This window comes from Leptonotus elevatus, chromosome 15 (genome assembly GCF_054856555.1).
Source record: "Leptonotus elevatus isolate MCC_2025b chromosome 15, RoL_Lele_1.0, whole genome shotgun sequence".
In the NCBI taxonomy this organism is placed as follows: domain Eukaryota; kingdom Metazoa; phylum Chordata; class Actinopteri; order Syngnathiformes; family Syngnathidae; genus Leptonotus; species Leptonotus elevatus.
The window spans coordinates 20,132,451-20,154,875 of NC_141253.1; the positions used below are offsets into that span (position 1 = coordinate 20,132,451).

The 22,425-nt window shown below is 42.6% G+C and overlaps 1 protein-coding gene across 7 annotated transcripts in view; it reads left to right on the forward strand.

The window, feature by feature from the left end:
• scai (suppressor of cancer cell invasion) overlaps positions 1-22,425 on the forward strand; it is a 139,479-nt gene that overhangs the window by 11,730 nt on the left and 105,324 nt on the right. For 5 of the 7 annotated variants that reach the window (XM_086096914.1, XM_086096913.1, XM_086096918.1 and 2 more), the window contains exons 2-4: positions 2,829-2,953; positions 12,710-12,805; positions 22,120-22,206. In XM_086096914.1, coding sequence (XP_085953040.1) covers positions 2,835-2,953; positions 12,710-12,805; positions 22,120-22,206 — 302 coding nt within the window. In that variant the 5' untranslated portion in view covers positions 2,829-2,834. The remainder of the gene's footprint in view (positions 1-2,828; positions 2,954-12,709; positions 12,806-22,119; positions 22,207-22,425) is intronic. The other 2 variants (XM_086096915.1, XM_086096919.1) reach the window with 1 other exon arrangement.

Genomic DNA, 22,425 nt, shown 5'->3' on the forward strand with positions numbered 1-22,425 from the left:
AGCAAAATACGTTTATTTACATTCAACAGTGTAACAATTTGACAACAATTTGGCAAACTATTTACAAATGTGTGCAACTGTGGTGCTATTTACAAATATGTGGATGTTTCAACGACAGTTTTTCTTTTTGTAACACTCTCCTGCGTGCAAGGAGACGCAACAGCATTTGCACAACAGATTGCCTCTTCGCGTGCTCCACTTTCTTGCAGGCCGTTTTTTCCGGGGAATAGCAAGTATATACTGCAGTGTGCGTTGCCATCAAGTCTAATATCAGGATCATGCTACGGTTTCGTTACGTCTCGCTTCCTCGTGTCCTTCAGTTGCTACAACGGGTTGTAAGAGATGTTTTGATCCATTTTATCCACTCCATTCATGGTGGCATCGTAGTCCAGAAACAGTGTCTTCTCCGTGATCAGACTGTACCCGCTCCTCCGATGAATATGCATTGGACTCGGGGTACTCTTCATTGTCCGACAAAATGTCCGCATGTGAAAGCTCCGCCGTTAGCAGCGGTAGCCGCGCTTAGCCGGTGAGGCTTACTACGTGATCATAAACAGTCGCGTCAAGGCTTCCAACTTTGGCGTCAAGCTCGGAGTCATCATCATCATCATCATCATCAATCTGCATTGGTCGATGCCAACTCTCTATCGCCCGATCGAATGTCCGATTGTGTAGAAGTACCCGGCCGGCTATTGTACGCGTTTTCCGGCCTTAGCAGCGCTAGCCGCGCTAGCCGCGCTTAGCCGGTGAGGCTTACTACGTGATAGTAACAGTCGCGTCAAGGCTTCCAACTTTGGCGTCAAGCTCGGAGTCATCATCATCATCATCATCAATCTGCATTGGTCGATGCCAACTCTCTATCGCCCGATCGAATGTCCGATTGTGTAGAAGTACCCGGCCGGCTATTGTGCGCGTTTTCCGGCCTTAGCAGCGCTAGCCGCGCTTAGCCGGTGAGGCTTACTACGTGATCATAATAGTCGCGTCAAGGCTTCCAACTTTGGCGTCAAGCTCGGAGTCATCATCATCGTCGACATCAATGCGCTTTTTAGTATTGATTGATGCTTTCCGTCTTTGAAAAAAATGCTCAAGCGTGAGCTGCTTGCAACCGGTTGCTTGGTCAAGCCATTGTGGCTTGACCAGGCCATTGTCTCCTCAACACTCTAGCTCCGCCTCACGTCTTCTACTGACGCCCACGGTGGGCGGCCCATCCAACCTTGTGCAAAGAGAGTCATCGCTGCCCTCTAGGGGCCAAAACGAGTCTTTTACTAATCAGATCTGCCTGATACTTTCAGCACAGCTGCCCAAGGCTTTCCTGCACCCGTTTCCAAAAAAAACAAAAAAAAACATAGGGGACGTCTTTTAACGTCCTCGGCGCCCTTCCCTAGGTTCATGCTAAACGTTTTATAACGTTTATGGCAGTCAAAGAGTTAACGTTTGTATCAGAAGCAATTCTCTCTTAAATTATTTAAAATAGAAAACAACACCATGACTGCTGGAAACGTAACTGCAAGCTAAGCTAGCGGATAAGTTATCTTGTAAACGCTCACAGATGAAAACAATTAAATGAACAAACATTGCAGGACTAAATATTTCAATAACGTGGCCTCAAGCCTTCTCTATGTCTTTGACAAAGTGTTTTTTTCTTTTCTTTTCGAGGCAACAGGCGGCGACTGATGAGAAGTTAACTTGTTTGCACTTTATTCTTCCTTGAGAACCACCGGAAGCTCAAGCACATTGCTGCCTCCTAGTGGTAGGGAGGTATCATAGCGTTATACCGACCCACTGATGACAGTCCAGCACATTCTCGTACGTCCAATGCCCATTTGCGTATTTGGCTGCTTTATTCGTGAATCGTGCGATCTAGCATTTTGTTTGACATTGATGATTCAGTTGTGCAGTTATTTATTTACTTGTTTTTGTCAATACACATTATTCAATGCATTTAATTCAACCATCTGTATTTGGTCTAAAGAGAGTTTAAATGAGAACTTGATTTAGACGTCTAAATCAAGTCTAAATATGAACTGCACTACATTTATCAGTGACTGTTTAAAACGTAATAATCCAACATTTTGCCATCATTTATACAACCTACAGTTCTTTTTTTAAAAAAATTTAAATTCAATATTTACTTGATTAATTGTGTTGTCTAGATTCGGGCTAAAATATAGACCAATTATAGACAGGCTAATTTCGGTCTAAACTTAGACGTCTATAGCTCAGTGAGTGAATGTGCAGCAGCACTTCAGTCTTAAATATTATCCAAAATATTGCGAGTTTCATTCTAATATTTCTAGACGGTATATTCAATATAAGGTATAAATTTTGCGGAAGGTAGAGATTTTGACTCTACCGTTTTACCGCGGTAGCGCATGTTGGTGACGTCATCGCATTAAGGCTGTCCCGACTAGTCAAGTGTCCCCAACCATCCCCCAAGGCACATGTTGACGTTCATTGTCGACTCGTGCATACTGTCGGTTGCAAACAAGTGCGCAGAAAAGAAAGGAGAACAGCAGAATATGGACGTGGCATCTGTTTACTGAGGAGGTCGTAGTCAAGCGAAGGACAGTGCATGACAGTACATGGCGCTTACGCAGTGACCCTCGAAGTGGATAAATGTTTGAGCATCTGGCTGGACCATTTTTCCTGAGAACCATTTAGATCACAGGTTTTTTTCTTAACTTAGAAAGTTGAAATAATTGCATCATTCATGGCATTTTTTGCAACTTCTCTTGGCCCTGCCACCAAGTTTGGGAAATTCTGGTCTAATATCAGTGCACCCTTACAACAGCAGTTTATCATATCATCTATATCTGTTTTTGTTTTAGGTGTAAATGATTGCTGTCATGACTGGAGCCGAGACTGAGGATGATATTCCTTTTGGTGAAAGGAAGACTGTCACAGATTTTTGCTATCTCCTGGACAAATCAAAACAACTATTCAATGGATTAAGGTTAGACTTGATTTGCTCTGTCACTTTCTTGTTCCACAAAGAGGATCTTTCAAATGTCCCCAACTTGATCAGGGGTGTGTTGATCAGGGGTGTGTTGATGGAAAAAAAAAAAAAAACGTCATTGCACACTCACTAGGCTGATGTTCAAATACCTCAAATGTGACAACGGCTGTGTCCAAATTTTCAGGCTGTCGCAGGATGTCGCCTCCATGGACTGCATAAATCCTGGCGAATTTGGACAGCCTTAACAAATTAACTCATCCACTCCCAGCCATTTTCACTAAAACATTCCCCTTCACTCCAGGCTGTTTTACTGGATTTGGACTGATTTTGCAAGGCTCACAGAATATTGTGTTCTATTGCTATAAAAACATGAAACCTACCAAAAGAAAGATTAAAGTCTCTTCTTTCATCAGGAAAAAAAGTATAATTATATCTGTTTCCGTTTTGCAGCAATTAGCATTAGAATATAGCTAAGTTTCATCATTATTCACAAATCTATTTAGAATTCTGAGTAATTATTATTTTTTTCAACATGGTCTGGTTCATACCCTATGCTCTGCTGCCACCTGCTGGGCGTTTGTGTAATAACTACCATTTTTTTCAATTGTTCTTTGCAGTTGAGAGGCTGCATCAAAGCCTTCTGTATGCTCTAGCATAAAAAACAAAAACCTATAAATACATATTTGGGAAACTTAAGACATTTAAAATAGAACATATTTATACGTTTTGGTAGCAAAGAAGTTAATAGGCTGCGTCTTTCAAACAAGAAATATGGCGTCTATGTGACGTCACATCCGGCACGACTTGACCGCACACCACAGTGTCCAAATTCACGTAGCCTTCAAATATGGCCTTCATTTCTATGGAATTTCCAGGAAGAAGGGCCCTGAGCAAAGTTTGCCACGGAGCGCACTTTGGTAGCCTTCATGGCTCAGCTCTTCTTCTACGCCGCTATACGTTCATCTTCGAAGCTTAAAACATGGAGGCACCTAAGTATTATGTCATGATTAACAACATCAAATGCTTTTGAGAGATCTAGAAAAATACCACATGCAAACTCTTTCTTTTCTAAAGCAGTATAAATCTTATCAACTAGATGTAAGAGGGCCATATAAGCAGAATGATTTTTGCGGAATCCATATTGGTGTTCATAAAGTATTTTCAGCGATTCTGTTCTATTCATTCAGCGCCCCTCCATTCCTAAATCTTAGGTGCCGCTCCTTCAAATGTTAAATTAAAGCAGTTGGGGGCTGGAGAGGAGCGCAGCCACGCAGTGGTACACCGGACGGATGGTGAAAAAAACTACCTTAACGATAAACGATTTTAATTAGTAGTGCAACGGATCTTTGAGCCATAACTCGTTCGGATCAAGTGCGAGGACGAGTCAAGATAGCCACCACACACTGCCTGCTGAAGGCCAACCAAAATAAATGGCTACCAACTAAATACATGGACGTCAATGAAATTGGGTTGGTAGGCTTTTGTTTTGAAATGGACCCTCGAAGCGCATGGCTGCGTGTCTTCTAACTTTTTTCCCCGGTGTGGTGGAGCAACTCTCGACGACCAAGATCTACACAACGCCATTCCGAAATCATATTCAATCGCTAATTAAGGACACCAAGAAACCGCTATTTAATTAAGCCGTCATTTTATGATACGGCTGGCACAAGTCCCCGGCGTTAGCAGTTAGCCGCGAATGGAATGTGAACATTGACGTCTCTTGCGATGCATTCAAATGCATTCGTACAGTTCATACTCACACAGAAAGTCCATCAATGCATTAAATGTGGGCTTTCTATCAATCTAAAAGAGCTGACATATATCAATATATCAAGAGGAATGATGGGGGTGAAATCACTTAAATATTTTACCTAATTACAATCAATGGTACATCTAGTCACTTATGTTTACAATACGTTTACAATACCTAATCTAATAAGTAGGCTTCCATTCCCCATTATAGTGGTTGAAACTAAATGAATAAAAAAATAAAGAATAAACCTTCCTTTCTTATATATGTCTAACATTTGCAACCAAAAACTGGAGTGACTTTATATTAATCCCCTTTCAACAGCAGGCAAACACTGAACAAGAATAATATTCAGTCATAGTATAGCAGTTTTATTTTCACCAGTCATCTGAGCTTCAATGTCAATTGTGTGGTTTTCCCAAGGGGAAGATGGTTGAAAGGCCTCTCTATAAGAGCTAAACCCTCTGTGTTGAACAAAATAATGTTCACAAAAGCAAAAAAAGCATTTTTTCCCCCTTCACTGTTTTCTTTTAAAGCTATATAAAATAATTGACTTGTTTTGCCAGCCGTTGCTTGTTGCAGACAGTTCTTGTTATAGTAAAATATCTTGCAAATATATCTCGAGTCACTGTCATATTAACCTACGGTATGCAAATTGAGACGATTGTACATCAGCAAATATGGCCATGCTGCACCTCCCCAAAAATGGTGCGACCAAATCCAACCAACTGAAAAAAATTGTTTAAAAGTTAGTGTAGAGACACCTGCAGACACCACCGACCCCCCCCCCCCCCCTCCTTTGACAAATTAATTTATGTCGGCCCCACCACTGCGGGCACAACGTGAGGAAAAAAAATTAATCTACCGATTTTTCACAACCCAAAGTTGGCCTGCCCCGCTGCAAACCGGACCCCCTCAATGCCTCGGCTGCGCCTAGAAATTCTGTCCATAAAAGTTATGAACAGAATCGGTGACAAAGCCCGCCTTTGGCTGCCACCCAACTCACTGCGCACCCGACCCCTTTGGCCCCTCCCACTAGTGGTGAGCCCACGGAAAAGGGGACCCACGTTGCCTTTTCGGGCTGTGCCCGGCCGGGCCCCATGGGTATAGGCCCGGCCGCCAGACGCTCGCCTTCAAGTCCCACCTCCAGGCCTGGCTCCAGAGGGGGGCCCTGGTGACCCGCGTCCGGGCAAGGGAAACCACGATCCAAAATTTACATTCATCATAGGGGTCTTTTGACCCATGCTTTGTCTGGTCCCTCACCTAGGACCTGTTTGCCATGGGTGACCCTACCAGGGGCATGAAACCTCAGACAATATAGCTCCTAGGCTCAATGGGACACGCAAACCCCTCCACCACGATAAGATGATGACTCACAGAGGAGACCAATCCAAGACCATGGTCCTCAGTCGGAAAAGGATGGAGTGCCCCCTCCGGGTCGGGGATGAGATCCTGCCCCAAGTGGAGGAGTTCGAGTATCTTGGGGTCTTGTTCACGAGTGAGGGTAGGTTGGAGCGGGAGATCGACGGGCGGATCGGTGCAGAGTCTGCAGTGATGCGGACTATGTATCGGTCCGTTGTGGTAAAGAAGGAGCTGAGCCTAAAGGCAGATCTACGTTCCTGCCCCTCACCAATGGTCACGAGCTGTGGGTCGTGACCGAAAGAACAAGATCCCGGATACAAGCGGCCGAAATGAGTTTCCTCCACAGGGTAGCCGGGCTCTCCCTTAGAGATAGGGTGAGAAGCTCGGTCATCCGGGAGGGACTTGTTGTCGAGCCGCTACTCCTCCGCATTGAGAGGAACCAGTTGAGGTGGCTTGGGCATCTGGTTCGGATGCCTCCTGGATGCCTCCCTGGAGAGGTGTTCCGGGCATGTTCCACCGGCGGGAGGCCCCTGGGACGACCCAGGACACGCTGGAGAGACTATGTCTCTCAGCTGGCCTGGGAACGCCTTGGGAATCCCGTCGGAGGAGCTGGCTGAAGTGGCTGGGGAGAAGGAAGTCTGGGCTTCTCTGCTAAAGATGCTGCCCCCGCGACTCACCCCCGGATAAGCGGTAGATGATGGATGGATGGATGGAGAAAATATTATTATTGTTGTATTTAAGTTGAATTTATTTGTGGACCAAAATTACTACTCCCCTGCTGCGGCCCTCCCAGCACAAGGCAGAGACATGTCCAACCCTAACCCTAAACAAAAGTGATCAAAAGCGTGGAGGAGTTGGCCAAAGTTGAGAGATAAAGAGGACCTGAAACAGCAACTCTGTATTCTCTGACCCAAATGGAATTTATTGACCCTGATATAAGGACTGTTACAATAACAGGATGAGAAAGAATTGTTACTACATTGAAGATTAATACATCAAATCAACTAATTCGGACGGGATATGTTTTTCACAATATGACGAGTAATTGCTTTTCTGACATTGCTGTTTGTGTTTATGGAGTGGAAGAATCCACTGAGTTATGAATTATTGTCAATAATTAATCACAAGCATGTAATTCTATGTGGTGATATTAATGTTAATTTGTAAAAGAAGAAAGGAGAAAAAAGTGCAAGACAGTTCCACAGTTATATAACCAGGCAGTAAACTGAAGTAAACGCTAGGGGACTGATTTACCAATTCCAAACGAATGGCCACAAACGACACATGACTTTCACTCAAGATGATCTGATGGAAACGAGTACACTAAAAGTGCACTTAAGTAATGATTACATTCATTCAAAATACATTCATGGATGAATTGAAAATACTGAATGAAAATCATACTCCAATAAATGTTAAAAAAAATATTTCCAAGACATTAAAAAACATCTAAAAGCATTTTTTTTTTAATATTATTGAGGTGTGTGTGTGGGGGGGGCTAGTGCAAAGACAATTTAGTATGGATCGTTATCGGCAGATACTGAACCCAAGGTATCGATATCGAATTGGTAATGAGAAGAGTGGATCGGAGCATCCCTAGTACCGATAACTGGTATCAATATCGAGCCGATACCAGACATATTTCATGGTATCGGTCCCCGCTCTTGTGGCCGTTTTCCAGTCAGGAACTAAAGGCTGAAATGGTTATTTTGCATTTATTGACCGCCACAGGTACCTCGAGTATGAAAAATCCGAGAGCTTTTTCCTGCCTCGAGTACTTGTTTATTTAAGGCTTTAGCGTAGCAGACGCACAGGCTACTTTTAATTTAGCCCCTTACATCATCAACGCAAGAGAAGGAAGAAGAAGCGGATGTTACTTATTTGATTCAAGCAGCGGGAACGAAGGAATTGAAATTAAATCGAAGGTGCGAGCGGATTCCGGAAATGGCGACGACGAACAAGGTTTCCGCAGGTAAACCTGCAGAAGGGTAATTACAGGAGAGAGCGAGCGCCCGCAGCAAACGAGGCCGAGGGTGCGGCGACTCGCGGGAGCCTGGCCGGCTCGAAGCTGCGGGACGACGGGCAGTGGTGCTTGTGGCCGGTCCGCTCCCGCCCCATGGTCCACTCAACCTGGTTCAGGCGGGGCCGCGGCTGGCGTGCGGTAAGTTTCCTCATTTGCGCCATGAATGGAGCGAGAACGACACGATACATGAATATGTTGTATAGACCCTATGCTATTTTAACGCGATTGTTAAGGCTGCCATGTTATGTTTCAACTGGCTCCCAAGTTGTATTCATCACAAGCTTTTTTTTTAATTGTCTTTTTTACCTGTTACGCAAAAGAATAAAATGCCTTAAAAATACCCTATTTATTTTTGCCTTATTAGGTCTACTGGTCAACTGCTCCAAATTCATAAATGCATAATCACTACACAGGCGTATAATGTAAGTGTACAACTTGAAAAAATAAACTTGATTTAAAAATAAATGTTTTTCATTATTGGGTGAAAATTTCTTAATTTTTTCTTTGTTGTGTACTTTAAATGACTCTTTATCCAAATAAAATTGCATCTGTGTACTTGAGTATTCGATAGAATTTTCAGTTGAGTATTCAAATGCTAAAATACTCTAGGAAAAAAAGGAATTTTTACAACCAAATGTTTTGATTGGGACTTTTTTCCCCTGGCCACTATATTATTTGTTTCATTTTATTTATTTATTTATTTATTTAAGTTAATTTTGTGTGCTCTATGCAAAATTACTTTAATGAGCTAATTGAAGGAATATGATTGCCATTAATTTCAAGCAATTTTAAGGAAATTTGCTATAATTGGTCTTTAAAATTTATTTTTTTATTTAATTTTATTTATCATAAGTAGGGATGCTCCGATCCACTTTTTTCATTACCGATTCAATACTGATACATTGGGTTCAGTATTCACTTTTATTTTCTTACATTCAAGCAGTGTTAATGTTTAAACTGTGCATAATGTGGCCAAAGATCGCCTGATTCCAAGCACTTTACAAAATGAGTTTGATGTGGCTAAGGCTCCTGCGAGACTTGCTTCTGTCTACACAGTCTTTCATGTCTGCACGTAAAGAAATATTGATAGGCTACATGCTTTTTTGCTCTTCAGTTTAGAAAATAGATGATCACCAAATGCCGCCTTTATGTACAAAATGACATTACAACAGGCATAATTAATTTCATTATTTGTCTCGCTCGCCTCAGCAAACTCTGTTGCCGCTTTCCACACGGCCGTCCTTCCACGGTGCCTGCCGGCTTGCTGCTCACGGAGCTGCGAGGCAGCGAGGCAGGCCCCGATCGGGCGGCGGTGGACCTTCGCAAGAAAAAGAGAGTAGGTCCCCACTTGGCCAGCGGTGAGACCAACCAGTCCCCGCTCTCTCTCAAGAAGGTCCCACGACGGCGGCAAGGCAGCGAGCCAGTGGCAAGGACGCGGGCTTCTCGCTGCCAAACGGCTTCCGCTTGCTGGCGACGCGGGTCCCGCCTTCCTTTCTGCCAAATGGCTTCCAATGTTCCCCCAGTGCAATTTTGACAGACATTGACTGCGCCAACATAGCAAAGGATAAATATTTACCTCACAATTCCCCGTTTCACCTCGTAATTGGAGACATGAACGTGTGCGCGCCCTGGAGATACGCCTCTGTGGATCAGGATCATTTTGACAGATACCAGATCCATTTTTTCCCCAATATCTGGGCCGATACCCGATCCACATATCGGATCGGAGCATTTCTAATCATAAGTACTAATGGTATCGGCACTTGGTATCGGTATCGGTGAGTACTGAAGATTTGGTATCGGTATCGGTCTAAAAAAAAAGGTATCGAACTTCCCTACAATGTATATTCTGGGCCATCGATAATAAAGATGATATAATTGGAGTCTTCATTGACCTTAAAATAGCCTTTGATACAATTGACCATAAATTGCTTATAAGAAAATTGGAAAGATATGGAATTAGAGGAAAAGCCTTTTCATGGATAACTGATTATCTTGCAAATAGAAAACAATATGTGCAGTTACATGACGTAAAATCTGAATTAATAAAGATAATATGGGGAATTCCCCAGGGGTCAATCCTTGGTCCTATATTATTTATTTTGTATATAAATGATATATGTATAGTATCAGAATAATTTATATGTATACTCTTTCCGGATGACACCACTTTGCTTTGCTCCGGGAAAGATTTAACAGAGCTTCTGAAACAGTGCAAGTGGAATTAAATACTTTGAAATTATGGGGTTTGACATTAATAAGTTATCATTGAATATAAATACAACAAAATTTCGATTATTTGGATATTGTCAGACCTATAATCCAGTACAAATTATGATTAACAATATTGAGTTAAAAAGAGTATATGAAAATATTTTTTAAGGTGTTGTTTTTGATAATAAACTGTGCTGGAAGTCGCATGTTCAATATATTCAAACCAAATTATCCAAAGCTAAAGGAATACTACATAAGGTAAAGTATATCTTTAACCAAAAATCTCAACACTTGTTTAGTTCTTTTTTAGTTCCATACATGAGTTATTGTGTGGAGGTTTGGGGACATACATATTCTTAAATGTATATTTATTTTTTACTTTTTGATTGTTATTGTTATGATGTGATAATATGTCTGAAAGGAAAAAAATAAAATTGAAACAAGTACAATTGAATGTCACACCCACGTAAGTAGGGCGAAATTTGTTCTCCACGTTTGACCTATCCCCTGAGGGAGCGGTGAGCAACATAGTGAGGGGCAAAATAGTAGCTATTTTTGTGTTGTGAAATGTTAATGTTTAATTGTTTATAACTAAAACATTGAAAATATCCATCCATCCATCCATTTTCGTGACCGCTTATTCATCACAAGGGTTGCGTGCGTGCAGGAGCCTATCCCAGCTGCCTTCAGGCAGTACATTAAAAATATGGTGTTGTGCCCGCCCCGCTCCGGTGGGCGTCCTTGCTCCTCGGGCGGGCCCCAGTATCCGGGGGGCGAGCCCTATCCTATGCCCGCCGGGGGTCCCGGTGGGGTGGGTAGGAGATTGGTGGGCGGGTGCGCCTCCTGCCCCCGCATACACTCACTGACATGCCTGGGAGGCGGATGGATCGCAACACACACTTGTATATACACTGGGTGGGGTCACATTCAAGGTTTAGGGGTAGAGTTCGCCAGTCGGCGAGCTGGCGGACTCAGTAACGGGTTAACTTTCACTAAGAACGCTGGAGTGACGACCCGGGCCTTTCCCCGCTGGGCCTGGGGTTCGGGGGTGCCGGCCGTCCTCCGGTGCCCCCATCTCCCCTTCTGCCCCCGGTGTTCCGTCCCTCCACGCGCTGGGGGGTGGGGTGGGCGCGGCTGCCCTCTCCGCTCCGCTGTCCGGCCCCTCTTCGGCGCCGGTGCCTGGGTGCGGGGGGTCCCCGGGGGCTGGGGGGCTGCCGGTTGGTCGGGGGGGGCGGCTTTGTGGGGGGGGGGGGTAGATGGAGAGCGGGGGGTCGTGGGGGGAGCGGGGGCTGTGGACCGGTGGGGTGTCTGGCGGGCCTGCAGTGCCCCGTCCTGCTGCGTTGGGTTGGGGGCGCGGGCCGTGTTGGGGTGGGGGGCGCTCCTGCTCCTGGGTTTGCTCTCCGGCCGGTGGCCCTGGCGGGGCCCGGGGGTCGTCCTTTGGCGCTGCCGCGGCCTGGGGGGCCCTGAGGTGTTGCGCTTGCTCTGTCCTGGCAGGGGTCGACGGCTCCCCTCTTTGGTGGAGATTTTCATGCATGCCAGATCCACCACACCAGCATCTATCGAAACTCAGACACAATCTGCTTCCTCCTCAGGTCATTGAATCGGTGGAGGCTGGTGTCTGCGGATCTCACTCTGCTTCGTTTGTCCTTCCTTCCTTTCCTCAGTCTCTCCTTTGGTCTCTTGAGGTCTCCCTGATTTTTTGGATTTGTTGGAATTTAGATGTTTCTGGGGTTGGTGGCCCGGTGGGTGGTGTCTGGCCGGTGCTGGATTTCACTTTCCTTTCTTTTCTTTGGTCCCCTCGGGTCTCCTGACGGCGGTGTTCGGTTTAGGTGAACGGTATGGGATTTTTTCTAATAGGTTTTTGGTGAGCTAACGAATAAACACACGCACGCACGCACATACACATACTCACCCAAAAAAAATGATGACATTAAATGAACAATACTGAGCTCTTTTTGAGAAAAAAAAATAATGAAGAAACAATTTAAATGATTTTGTTTGATCATGGCCTTCCTTAGAATAATATTTCGTGTGCAGACCTGTACACGAGAAATATGTCACACATGTTTTCAATGTGAGTATACAAGGTTTTTGTTTTCCATTGTGTAATGTGGCTTGGCATGTCTACAAAATATGTACGTATTTGTAAATACTGAGAGACAAAGGACATGGTTGACCTACATGCAGCGCGAGCGTAAAAAGTCCACAAAGTTGACTGATATTGATTTTATTTTTGATATTATCTTGAATGTTCATATCTAGATAGCGATATGATCACTCTCTATCGTTCAGCCCTACCTAAGAATGAATCTTAAACAGTTTGGCGATTGCTTGATTGAATAATTTTGTGAATGCATATGATGATATTATTTTTCTGATTTATGCTTAAATCATTTTGCTGCAGAGACCTTCCTCAGTACGGACACAAGCAGTGGCAGTCCTACTTTGGGCGGACTTTTGATGTCTACACCAAGCTGTGGAAATTTCAACAGCAGCACAGGTTTTTTCCTTCACTGGTCATTTTCCATCTGTTTTTCCATCTTTTATTCTGTTTAGTTTCAAAGCTGAAATGTTGCTAAATTTGTGACTTGGTAATTTTGATAAGGTAATTTGATTACCGGTACATTAATTTTGCAATGAATGAAATAGCACAGATAATTACACCCCCTTCTTTTACCAGCTTATATAAACAATTTCAAGATAAACCTTACCCCTTGTACATCCATCCATACATACATTTTCCGAACAACTTATTCCTCACAATGGTCGTGCGAGTGCTGGAGCCTATTCCAAAAATATACAGCAAAAAAACTATCTTGAGTGTGAGAATTTTGACAATGTATAGTGCACATATGAATTCATAGTTAGTAGACATTCACTGTTATGCTATCCTCGCCAAATAATCAGACTTCATTTCCTTTTAGCCCTGTTTATTTATGCAATGGCTTCTGGCCATTACCCTTTTAGGTCATCGTAAAACTAGGAAATAAAGTAACAAACAATGTAGTATTATCTAACCATACACGACACACTATCATGCTAGTAGCTAGTTACATTGCATATTCAGCAGTCTCTAATCTCCAAACACTATATTAACTAGACAAAGTGCATTTTCTGCAGAAATTGCGTGGGAATGCTGAACGCTAAATTCTAATAGCTGAATGCTGAGATTTGAATGCATGCGAAATGCTTATGAAGTAAATTGAAATATATATTATGTGAAAATTACAAATTATTAATTGTAGTTGAATGATAAATTAATAAAAAGAAAACTTGAACTGCAATCCGTCTAAGGTGGGATTCGAACCATCATTTTACAACTTGCCTTAAATACATGTATAAATCATATGCTTAATGATATTTACTGGTCAAAGCTCCGCCGCAGTCCCCACTGAGACTCAGAGGACTTGCTGTTATCATTGAAGTGTTCTGAAATGCAATTGAAGGATATATTGCTGAATGCTGGAGTGAATATGTCATTGAAAATGAAAGGCTGTTTAGTGGGTTTATAAACTAGTCTATGGTGGGATTTGAACCCTCACCTCCTTTTTACAGGTCAAAGCTTCGCCACAGTTCCCACTGAGCTTGCTTTCATCATTGAAGTCTGTAGCTCATAATGTTCAGTTCCGTTTATGAACAAAAAAAGTGGTGAAAGCTGGACTCGAACCCATTACCACGTGCTCGCGAAATAGCGTTTTAACTAGTGCTGTCAGGCGATTAAAATGTTTTATCTAATTAATTACAGGGTTTTTAATTAATTATACTAATTAATATATTTTAATTTAATATCTGTTAAAGGTCCCCAAATAAATAATTTGAATTATAGGACATTACAAATTGTAGTGTATAAACTAATCAATTGAATACACCAAGAAGAAAATATTTGTATTGTTGAAGTTTGCTTCATAAATGAAATTCAAAAGAAAACGTTTAAGCACATCAACATTTAGGCCAGGCGTTATTTAAAAGATAATCTACACTTTATTTTTGTTCAAATTTTTTTTTAAACAAAATTGAATCTAAACTTTCACAAGCTGAGGTTCGGATGCATGAGATCTAATTGCATAAATAACACTACAGAAATTTCTGGACTATAAGGTATACCTGACTATAAGCCATGCTAGCTAAATTTAGGGAATACTGGAGTTTGTTACACATATAAGCCGCACCCAACTGTAAGCTGCAGGTGTTTTAATGTTACCGCACTGATATATATAAGGGTTCCCCCTACTTTATTTTCCAAAATGAGGGAGCAAATTGTCTCGCTCTCGTTCTGTCTCTCATACTGTATTTGGGCTCACTTGGTTTGTTTTGCTCTGCCTGACGCCCTTGCGCTTCATTTATAGTGCGCCCCCTTGTGATCTGATGGATAAGCCACACCTTTGTATTAGCCGCAGGGTCGAATGCAAGTGAAAAAAGTAGCGTTTTATAGTCCAGAAATTACTGTAATCACATTATAAATAGAAAATAGTTCTAATCCATCATCAGTATTGTACAATATAAATCTGTTAGACATGTCAATTCATTTATCAAAAAGCTATAATGTGCTAAAGTTGTCCAAAATTAGTAATAGCAGCATTAAACTAATTTAATCCATAAGAACAATGTATTCTAAGAAATAAGATGCTTAAAACACATACAGTTCAATTAAATTCAAATGTAAAAAACAACAGCTTCATTGAGTAACGTGCTGTCAGTGTTCATTGGATTTCAAACAATCAAAGCTAGCTAAAACACCATGTAATGCATAAAATAATTACTAACAGTGAATTATCAATATCATGAATCACTTCAGTGATTATTTTGTTCAACCATTTGAGAAACATGTCAAAGCAAATGCAACTTGACCCGTGTAAAGTTTAGGCGGTCCGGAGGGCCGCAATAGAACCATAGGACGGCTAATGCTAAAAACATGAGTCACCAACTTGTCTTTTCTAATAAATGCGACGGTCAATCGACGCAGTCCGGCACTGGCAGTGAGCTCTACAAGTTAACAAGTAGGCATTAAGGTATTCAGGCCATAGCGGCGATATTTAAGATAGAAACTTTATAAAAACCTACCTCGAGCAGCAACAAACATATCCCCCTCGCGTGCCCTCGCTACTTCTGTACTCCAGCCCATAGGGAGAAGAGTCTAGCTGCAGACCATGGGCGAGTGGTGCTCTACCGGAAACACGAGACCTCCAATTCTGTCTTATTTTTTACTAAGCCTAAACATAAATATAACATTAAACATAACCATGATCTTCTAATCCATTAAAATCAAACTAACTTTAAGTAGTATTATTTGTATTTTTGAGTATTTTTTGCTGTTTTAAATAAGACTGCTGTTGGCGCTTTTGTCACTACAGGAACACGTGACCACCATTTAAACACCAAAGTTGTAGCGCAGCACCACAGATTGGCGAATGCAACATAGCGTAATTGTAGTACATCATGTGTTATACGCTTCACGTTGGTTTGTCTGAACAATTAAATAAGGTGGATGGAATCTGATTTATATTGTGATGGAAATATTAAATAACAAAAACGCTAGCCTCGGCAGTTGTGGTGTGTGCTGAAGAAGTACTGTACATCATTATGTACTGCAGGAAGCTCCTTCTAGTTCCCAACACCTGTTATTTGTTATTGAACATCTTTGTAGGTCGGTGTAATTAACAGGCACAGCACCTTTCCATTTTAAATCTCGCTCTTGCAAATTTAAGCATTTTAAAACTTATGGCTCGAATGTAAGTACTGGAAAATTAAGGAATAACTCACAATTAAGTACTCCTAACTTTTTATTTAGGTGTAAACAAATGAATAACGAGTCACATGCAATTGAAACAAGTTTGAGGATAACACCCAGTGGCTATATAGTGTAATAATACACAAACAATTTGACATTTTTAGAGAAAATAAACTCCCCTCCTCATTAATAAAAAAAAAAACAGCATCCAAGTCTTTCCCCATAGAACATGAGAATTGCTAACTGAGCACACAACATAACATAGAATCGTGCATTCGAACAAGACAAAAGGAAAAGAAGACAAAACATAAAAGAGGTCTAATCAGACAATAAATTCAAATACCAACGAGGCTTGCTTTGTTTTAAACCCTCCTCAATGTCATTTCAAATGGTTTGTTTTCCTTTAAAATGAATAATAATAATAATTTTTAAAAAAGGGCCACATTTAAATCACGGTTGATTTGAGGACGTTGTTCACGCACGGACTATGTTAAGTCCGTCTGTACGTCGGGCTTCATTCAGAGGCAATGCGTTTCCGATGGAGTTGTGTTGTTGATGTTGTTCATATTCAAATTTTCTACATGTTTTGTATACTGTTTTGTTCAAAATAACAGTTAGTTTATAGAGTTGTTTATTTGCTTAAAAAAAGCTCGAAGTCACGTGTTTCCAGTAGAGGCCACGTGTTTCTGGTGGAGCTCCACTCGCCCAGCGTCTGCAGCTACACCCTTATGCCCATAGGCGTCTCTTTTTGGTCCATACAGTCACATGACTGTATAACCAAACGCGGCAGTATGCCAAAGATCATTAGGGAGACAAGAGCGTACACCCTCGCAACAGGTTGGGTTTGGTACCCACGTTAAACGATCAATTGCGTTATTTTTTTTCAATGCACTAATTTGCGCGTAATTAATCTAGACGCGTTAAATCGACAGCCTTAGTTTTAACCTCTCGACCACACAGTAAGACAAAGTAGTGTGCGCAAAACTACTAGTAGTTATCGCGCAATTCACGGCAAATGTGCTTATTCACAAAATGGATGGATGCACTTCGGGTTGGATATAAAATTGTTATATTTACCGGCGCTCACTCCTGTCATGTCAAAAAGCATCTTTGATTGGCTCCATTCCGTTCACATTCACGTCAGTCTGCGCAAACAAGCACATAATTGCTTTGTTAAATACTTTCTGCTGTCGAGGGAAGAATTGGGTATAAAAGTAAACTGGAAGTATACTCTCCTAATTTTGAGTATACTTCAAAAAGTACAAGTACATTCTAAGTATATAGTACAGTAATGAAGCTTTTAGTATATGTTTTAGCATACTTATAAATAGAGATGTCCTGATCCGATCACATGATTGGAAATCACGTGGTTGCGAACTCAGTGGGAATCGGACGTTGTCTCCCGATCAGTACTCGGATAAATATGAGTTTTTTTTTTTTAATATATAACTTTTTATTAAATCTGGAGTTGCGCGGTGGCACAGGGTGAGACTTCATTTTTCCACACAGCTTAGCGTGTGTCACGACGTCACTTTGATACAGTGACACTATTAATGTCATCGAGCGGCGGGGCTAAACAAGGAAATGGCGCCGAGGTATTTGAAAGTAGATAATAAGTTATCCTCTTTAATGTGGAAAGCGGAGACTTGCACAAGATGCGTTTCTTCCCCGCTGCACCGCTGCACTTCATTGACGGGCATCCGGCAGCCCCGCCGACTTGGATGTGCTTCGTGCCCTCCCTGTGGATCCAGCTGTGGGCGCGCTTCGTTTGTTTCCTCCCCGCGGATCCAGCTGCGACATTAATTTAAGTGCATGAGTGATGAATACACTTTTTGCAAAGTTCTCGCTGGTACCGCGTTAAAGCAGAGCATGTCAAACTTTTAAAAGATAAACAGCTGGCCTTTTAATGAGTCTCTGGGGATAAAAAGTAATGCTATACACTTAGCTAAACAGGAAATGATTTGATGTGATTGTTACGGCGTCCCATATACGTCAACTGGGAGGAGGAAGATTAAACAACAGGCTTGATAAGCGATTAAAAAAATGGATGGATAGGCTATACTAAAGTGAATACCTTTCATATCACAAAATATTTGTTTTCACATTGCAGTCCTGAGTTATGACATTGACTTGAAATCTACACAATAAATGTTTTCAAAACGACATTTCAGTAGATCTCATTATTTAAAAATTTTAAACAATGTATGTCTGAAACATTTTTTGTATCCCTATTAAGATTCATAAATACATTTGTAAAAAACATGTCAGTGGTTACTGTGTCTCTTTTGTGAACATTTGATAATTTTATATAGCAGCCCTACTGGATGCATTTCTCTTTTGATACCGATCTGTTTAATGTCACTTCAAAATAAATAATAATAAAGTAATAGTGTGTTGTGTGATATATGACTGAAAACGTCATATATCGTTATTGTGATATAACATAGCCTATATCGTGATAGAAGTTTTTTTTCATATCGCCCAGCACTAATGAGTGAGTGGACCAAGTGACAGTGATAGACACAGCGAAGAGCGGCCTCCAAGTCTTGATTGACCCTTTCTGTCTGTCCATTTGTTTGTGGGTGATGGCCCGAAAATAGGCTCCCTGCGGCTCCAAGGCTGCACAAAAATTCGTACACACACATATATATGAACTGGGGGCTTCGGTCCGAGACAATGTCCATGGGGATTTGGAAAACGTGGCGGGTTAACAAGTTTGCAGTCTTAAGGGCAGATGGTATCTTTGGCAGGGCGATGAAAATGAGCCATTTTAGAGAAACAATCTACTACAGTCAGTATTACTGTGTTGCCTCGGGAAGCTGGGAGGCCAGTAATAAAGTCCAATGACACATGTGACCACGGACGTGACGGAATGGGTACTGATGAACTTGACAATGTCCCTCCACATTCTCGGCCACCAAAACTTCTGAGTGATGAGGAAATTAGTGCGTCTCACCGTGGCAGTGGAAAGCAACCCGCGAAGCATGTCCCCATTGAAGCACCTCTGTACGCAGATGGTCGGGGACGAACAATCTCCCCTCCGGACCTCTGTCTGGAACGTGAGCGTGGTGGGAGGGCTTCTTGGACATTTCTTTCCCACCATAACGCTCCCACTACCCAGTCACTTGGAACAATGGTCTTGTTGCTGGTGTCCTCCACGGCAATATCATGGACCCTAGACAACGCATCGAATTTCGTGTTGGAGGAGCCATTTCTGTAAGTCACAGTGAAGATGAACCAGGCGAGGATCAGTGCCCAACAAGCCTATCTGGAGTTAAATCGCTTGGCGGTGCGGATGTAGGCCAGGTGTTTGTGGAACCATGAAGACTGTAAATTGTTTCTTGTCCCCCTCCAGCAAGGGCCTCCACTCAATGCCCGAGCAAGAACGATGGCCAGCAACTCGCTGTTGCCCACGTCATAATAAGGCTCAGCTGAACTGAGGCGTCGGGAAAAGAAGGCACAGGGGTGTGGAGCCTATGGTCGACCGAAGAGCACTGCGAGAGGACTGCTCCCACTCCGGAGTCCGATGCGTCAACCTCGACAACAAAAGAGAGTTTGGGATTAGGATGATTCAACACTGGTGGATATGTGAATACATGTTTGAGTTTGACAAAGGCGGACTCAGATTCTGGGCTCCATTTAAACTGCACCTTATTTGACGTGAGCCTTGTCAGAGGTCCTGCTCTCTGGCTGTAATTGTGTATGATGCGCAGATAAAAATTAGTGAAGCCCAAAAACCGCTGCGTTCTCGTGCTTGGGGTTGGCCAGTTGATCACTGCTTGGATCTTTGCGGGGACTGCTCTTAAGTGACCCTTCTCTACAATGAACCCCAGGAATTGACTCAGAATGGAACTCGCATTTCTCGGCCTTCACATAAAGTTGTTTCTCCAGCAAGCGTTCTAACGGCATTCTGACCTAGTGACAGTGTTCATTGAGATCTTTGGAAAAGATTAAGATATCATCAAGGTAGACAAAACAAAACTGATTGAGCATGTCTCTTAACATATCTTTTATTAACCGTTGAAATACGGCTGGGGCATTAGAGAGTCCGAAGGGCATTACCAGATTTTAAGTGACCTAACGGAGTTTTAAATGCTGTCTTCCACTCATCCCTCTCTGTGATCCTCACCAAATGGTAGGCGCGCCGGAGATCTAATTTGGTGAACACTGTTGCTATCTGTAAGGGAGCAAATGCTGAATCCAATAGCAGTAATGGGTATTTATCTTTGAACATAATGTCGTTAAGGCCCCGGTAATCTACACACGGACGTAAAGTTTTGTCCTTATCAATGAAGAAGATCCCGGCACCCACTGGCGAAGGGCGGATCAAACCGGCAGCTAGTGACTTAGTTATGCGCTCCTGTAAAAGCTTTCTGCTCGGGTTGGGACACCTGGTACAGTTTAGAATTTGGTAATGGGGCATTCGGGACAAAGTTTATAGCGCAGTCATATGGACGATGTGGAGGCAAGGATTAGGCTCGGTCTTTGCTGAATACTTTTTTCAAGTCATGATACTCGTAAGGAACGTTATTCAACTCTATAACCTCGAAATTAGGTTTGTCTAATGGTTGACTCACATCCTCAGCGGACTTCAGGCAGTGGGAATGGCAGAAAACACTCCAATTCTCCGGGCTCCTCTCCAGACACTTGGTCTCTCTTTACTGGCTCTATGACAGATATCGTAAGCCCGGGATTACCTCCAGGATCCGTTGGGACCATCCCGGTGGCACGCGAGGGGTGCCTGGGACGCTCCATGCGACGTTCTCTCCACCGCTCCCTCAAGCTGTTGCCCAGTCGCATGGCGAGAGCGATGAGTCCTTCTAAATCAGCTGTTTCATCCCTGACAGCTAGCCAGGCCCCGGTGGAAAATACCAACTCAGTGGCCTAGTGGTAGAGGTCGTGGGTTCCATCCCCGGCCGGGTCATACCAATGACTATAAAAATGGGACCCATTGCCGCGCTGCTTGACACTCAGCATTAAGGGCTGAAATTGGGGGGTTAGATCACCATATGATTTCCGTGCGCGGCTGCTGCTGCTCACCGCTCCCTCAGGGGATGGGTCAAATGTGGCAAATGAATTTCGTCCCACTTAGGTGGGTGTGACAGTCAGTGAATCTTAATCTTTATTCAGTGTTGAATGCGTTCAACGCACAACCCGCTCACCCCCATAGCAAGACGGATGTGTGAGACTCGGTTCGCGATGTGAGCCCCCTGATGAGTCCCTGTACGAAACATGCGCGGAATCATCAAACCGCGTTGCTAATGAATTTAGCGCCTCCCTAATATCAGTCAAGGACTGCTCATAACATCCAACCAACTGTCCCTGGGAGGCCAGGGCATGGCACGGCTTATTTGAGTCTGTGGGATGCATATAAAACAAAGCTTCAACTGAAGGTGATGCAAGCAGATGAATCGTCCGACAAACAGAATGTGTCTTCCGCTGTTGCCTATATAGTCTGTGGATGACTCTCATGGGCTGCTGATTACATCAGGCAGTTGCAACACAAAGGACACAGTCTGAGAGTACAAACATGACAGATTCTACCCCCACACAATTTCTCAGAGGTTTTTACTCTGGATCTCACATTTTATCTATTATTGACGGTTCACTCATCGAGTATGTAGTCCCCTCTGCTTTTAAACACGCTGTGATCAAACCACTTTTAAAGAAAACTTAGCTTGATCAGTCTGATTTTAATACATTTAGACAACTTCAAAACATACATTTTTTATTCAATTTTGGAAAAGGTGGTTTCTACATAGCATTTAAATTGTATATCTTAAATCTGGCTTCAGAGCTGGTCATAGCACTGAGACATCCGTCCTATGGGTAACAAATGACCACATGTACTCAGATTTGTGTGGCTTTCAGACTAAAACACAGCATGCGTCCAAATCCAGAAAACGTCACTCACATAAAATAATCCAAGCACATTCCTTTCATGCATCTCAATCAATGTGGACATTTTGGCATACTGGACTCCTCCCTCTCCATGCCCCTACATGAAAAAAGATTGAATATTGATTGCAGTGTTTAGGGTTGATTGCTTCTATAATGACTATTTTTGTACTTTGTGTTTTTGACAGGCAGGTTCTGGACAGCCGCTATGGCTTGAAGAGATGGCAGATTGGAGAAGTTGCATCAAAAATTGGACAGCTTTACTACCACTACTAGTGAGTCATGTGAATATTTACTAGTGCTGTCACTATCAAATATTTTTAGAATCGATTAATCGACTCATCAGAATCATTTTAATTTTGCAGTAAAGTGTATTACAAAAGCATTTCCCCCCCCGATTATTGTTTATTAACCAGTGATTGGTGTTTGTTTTATTATTCATATACAAATGGTGACTAATTAAAAGGGGGATTGATGTACTATGTTACCGATTT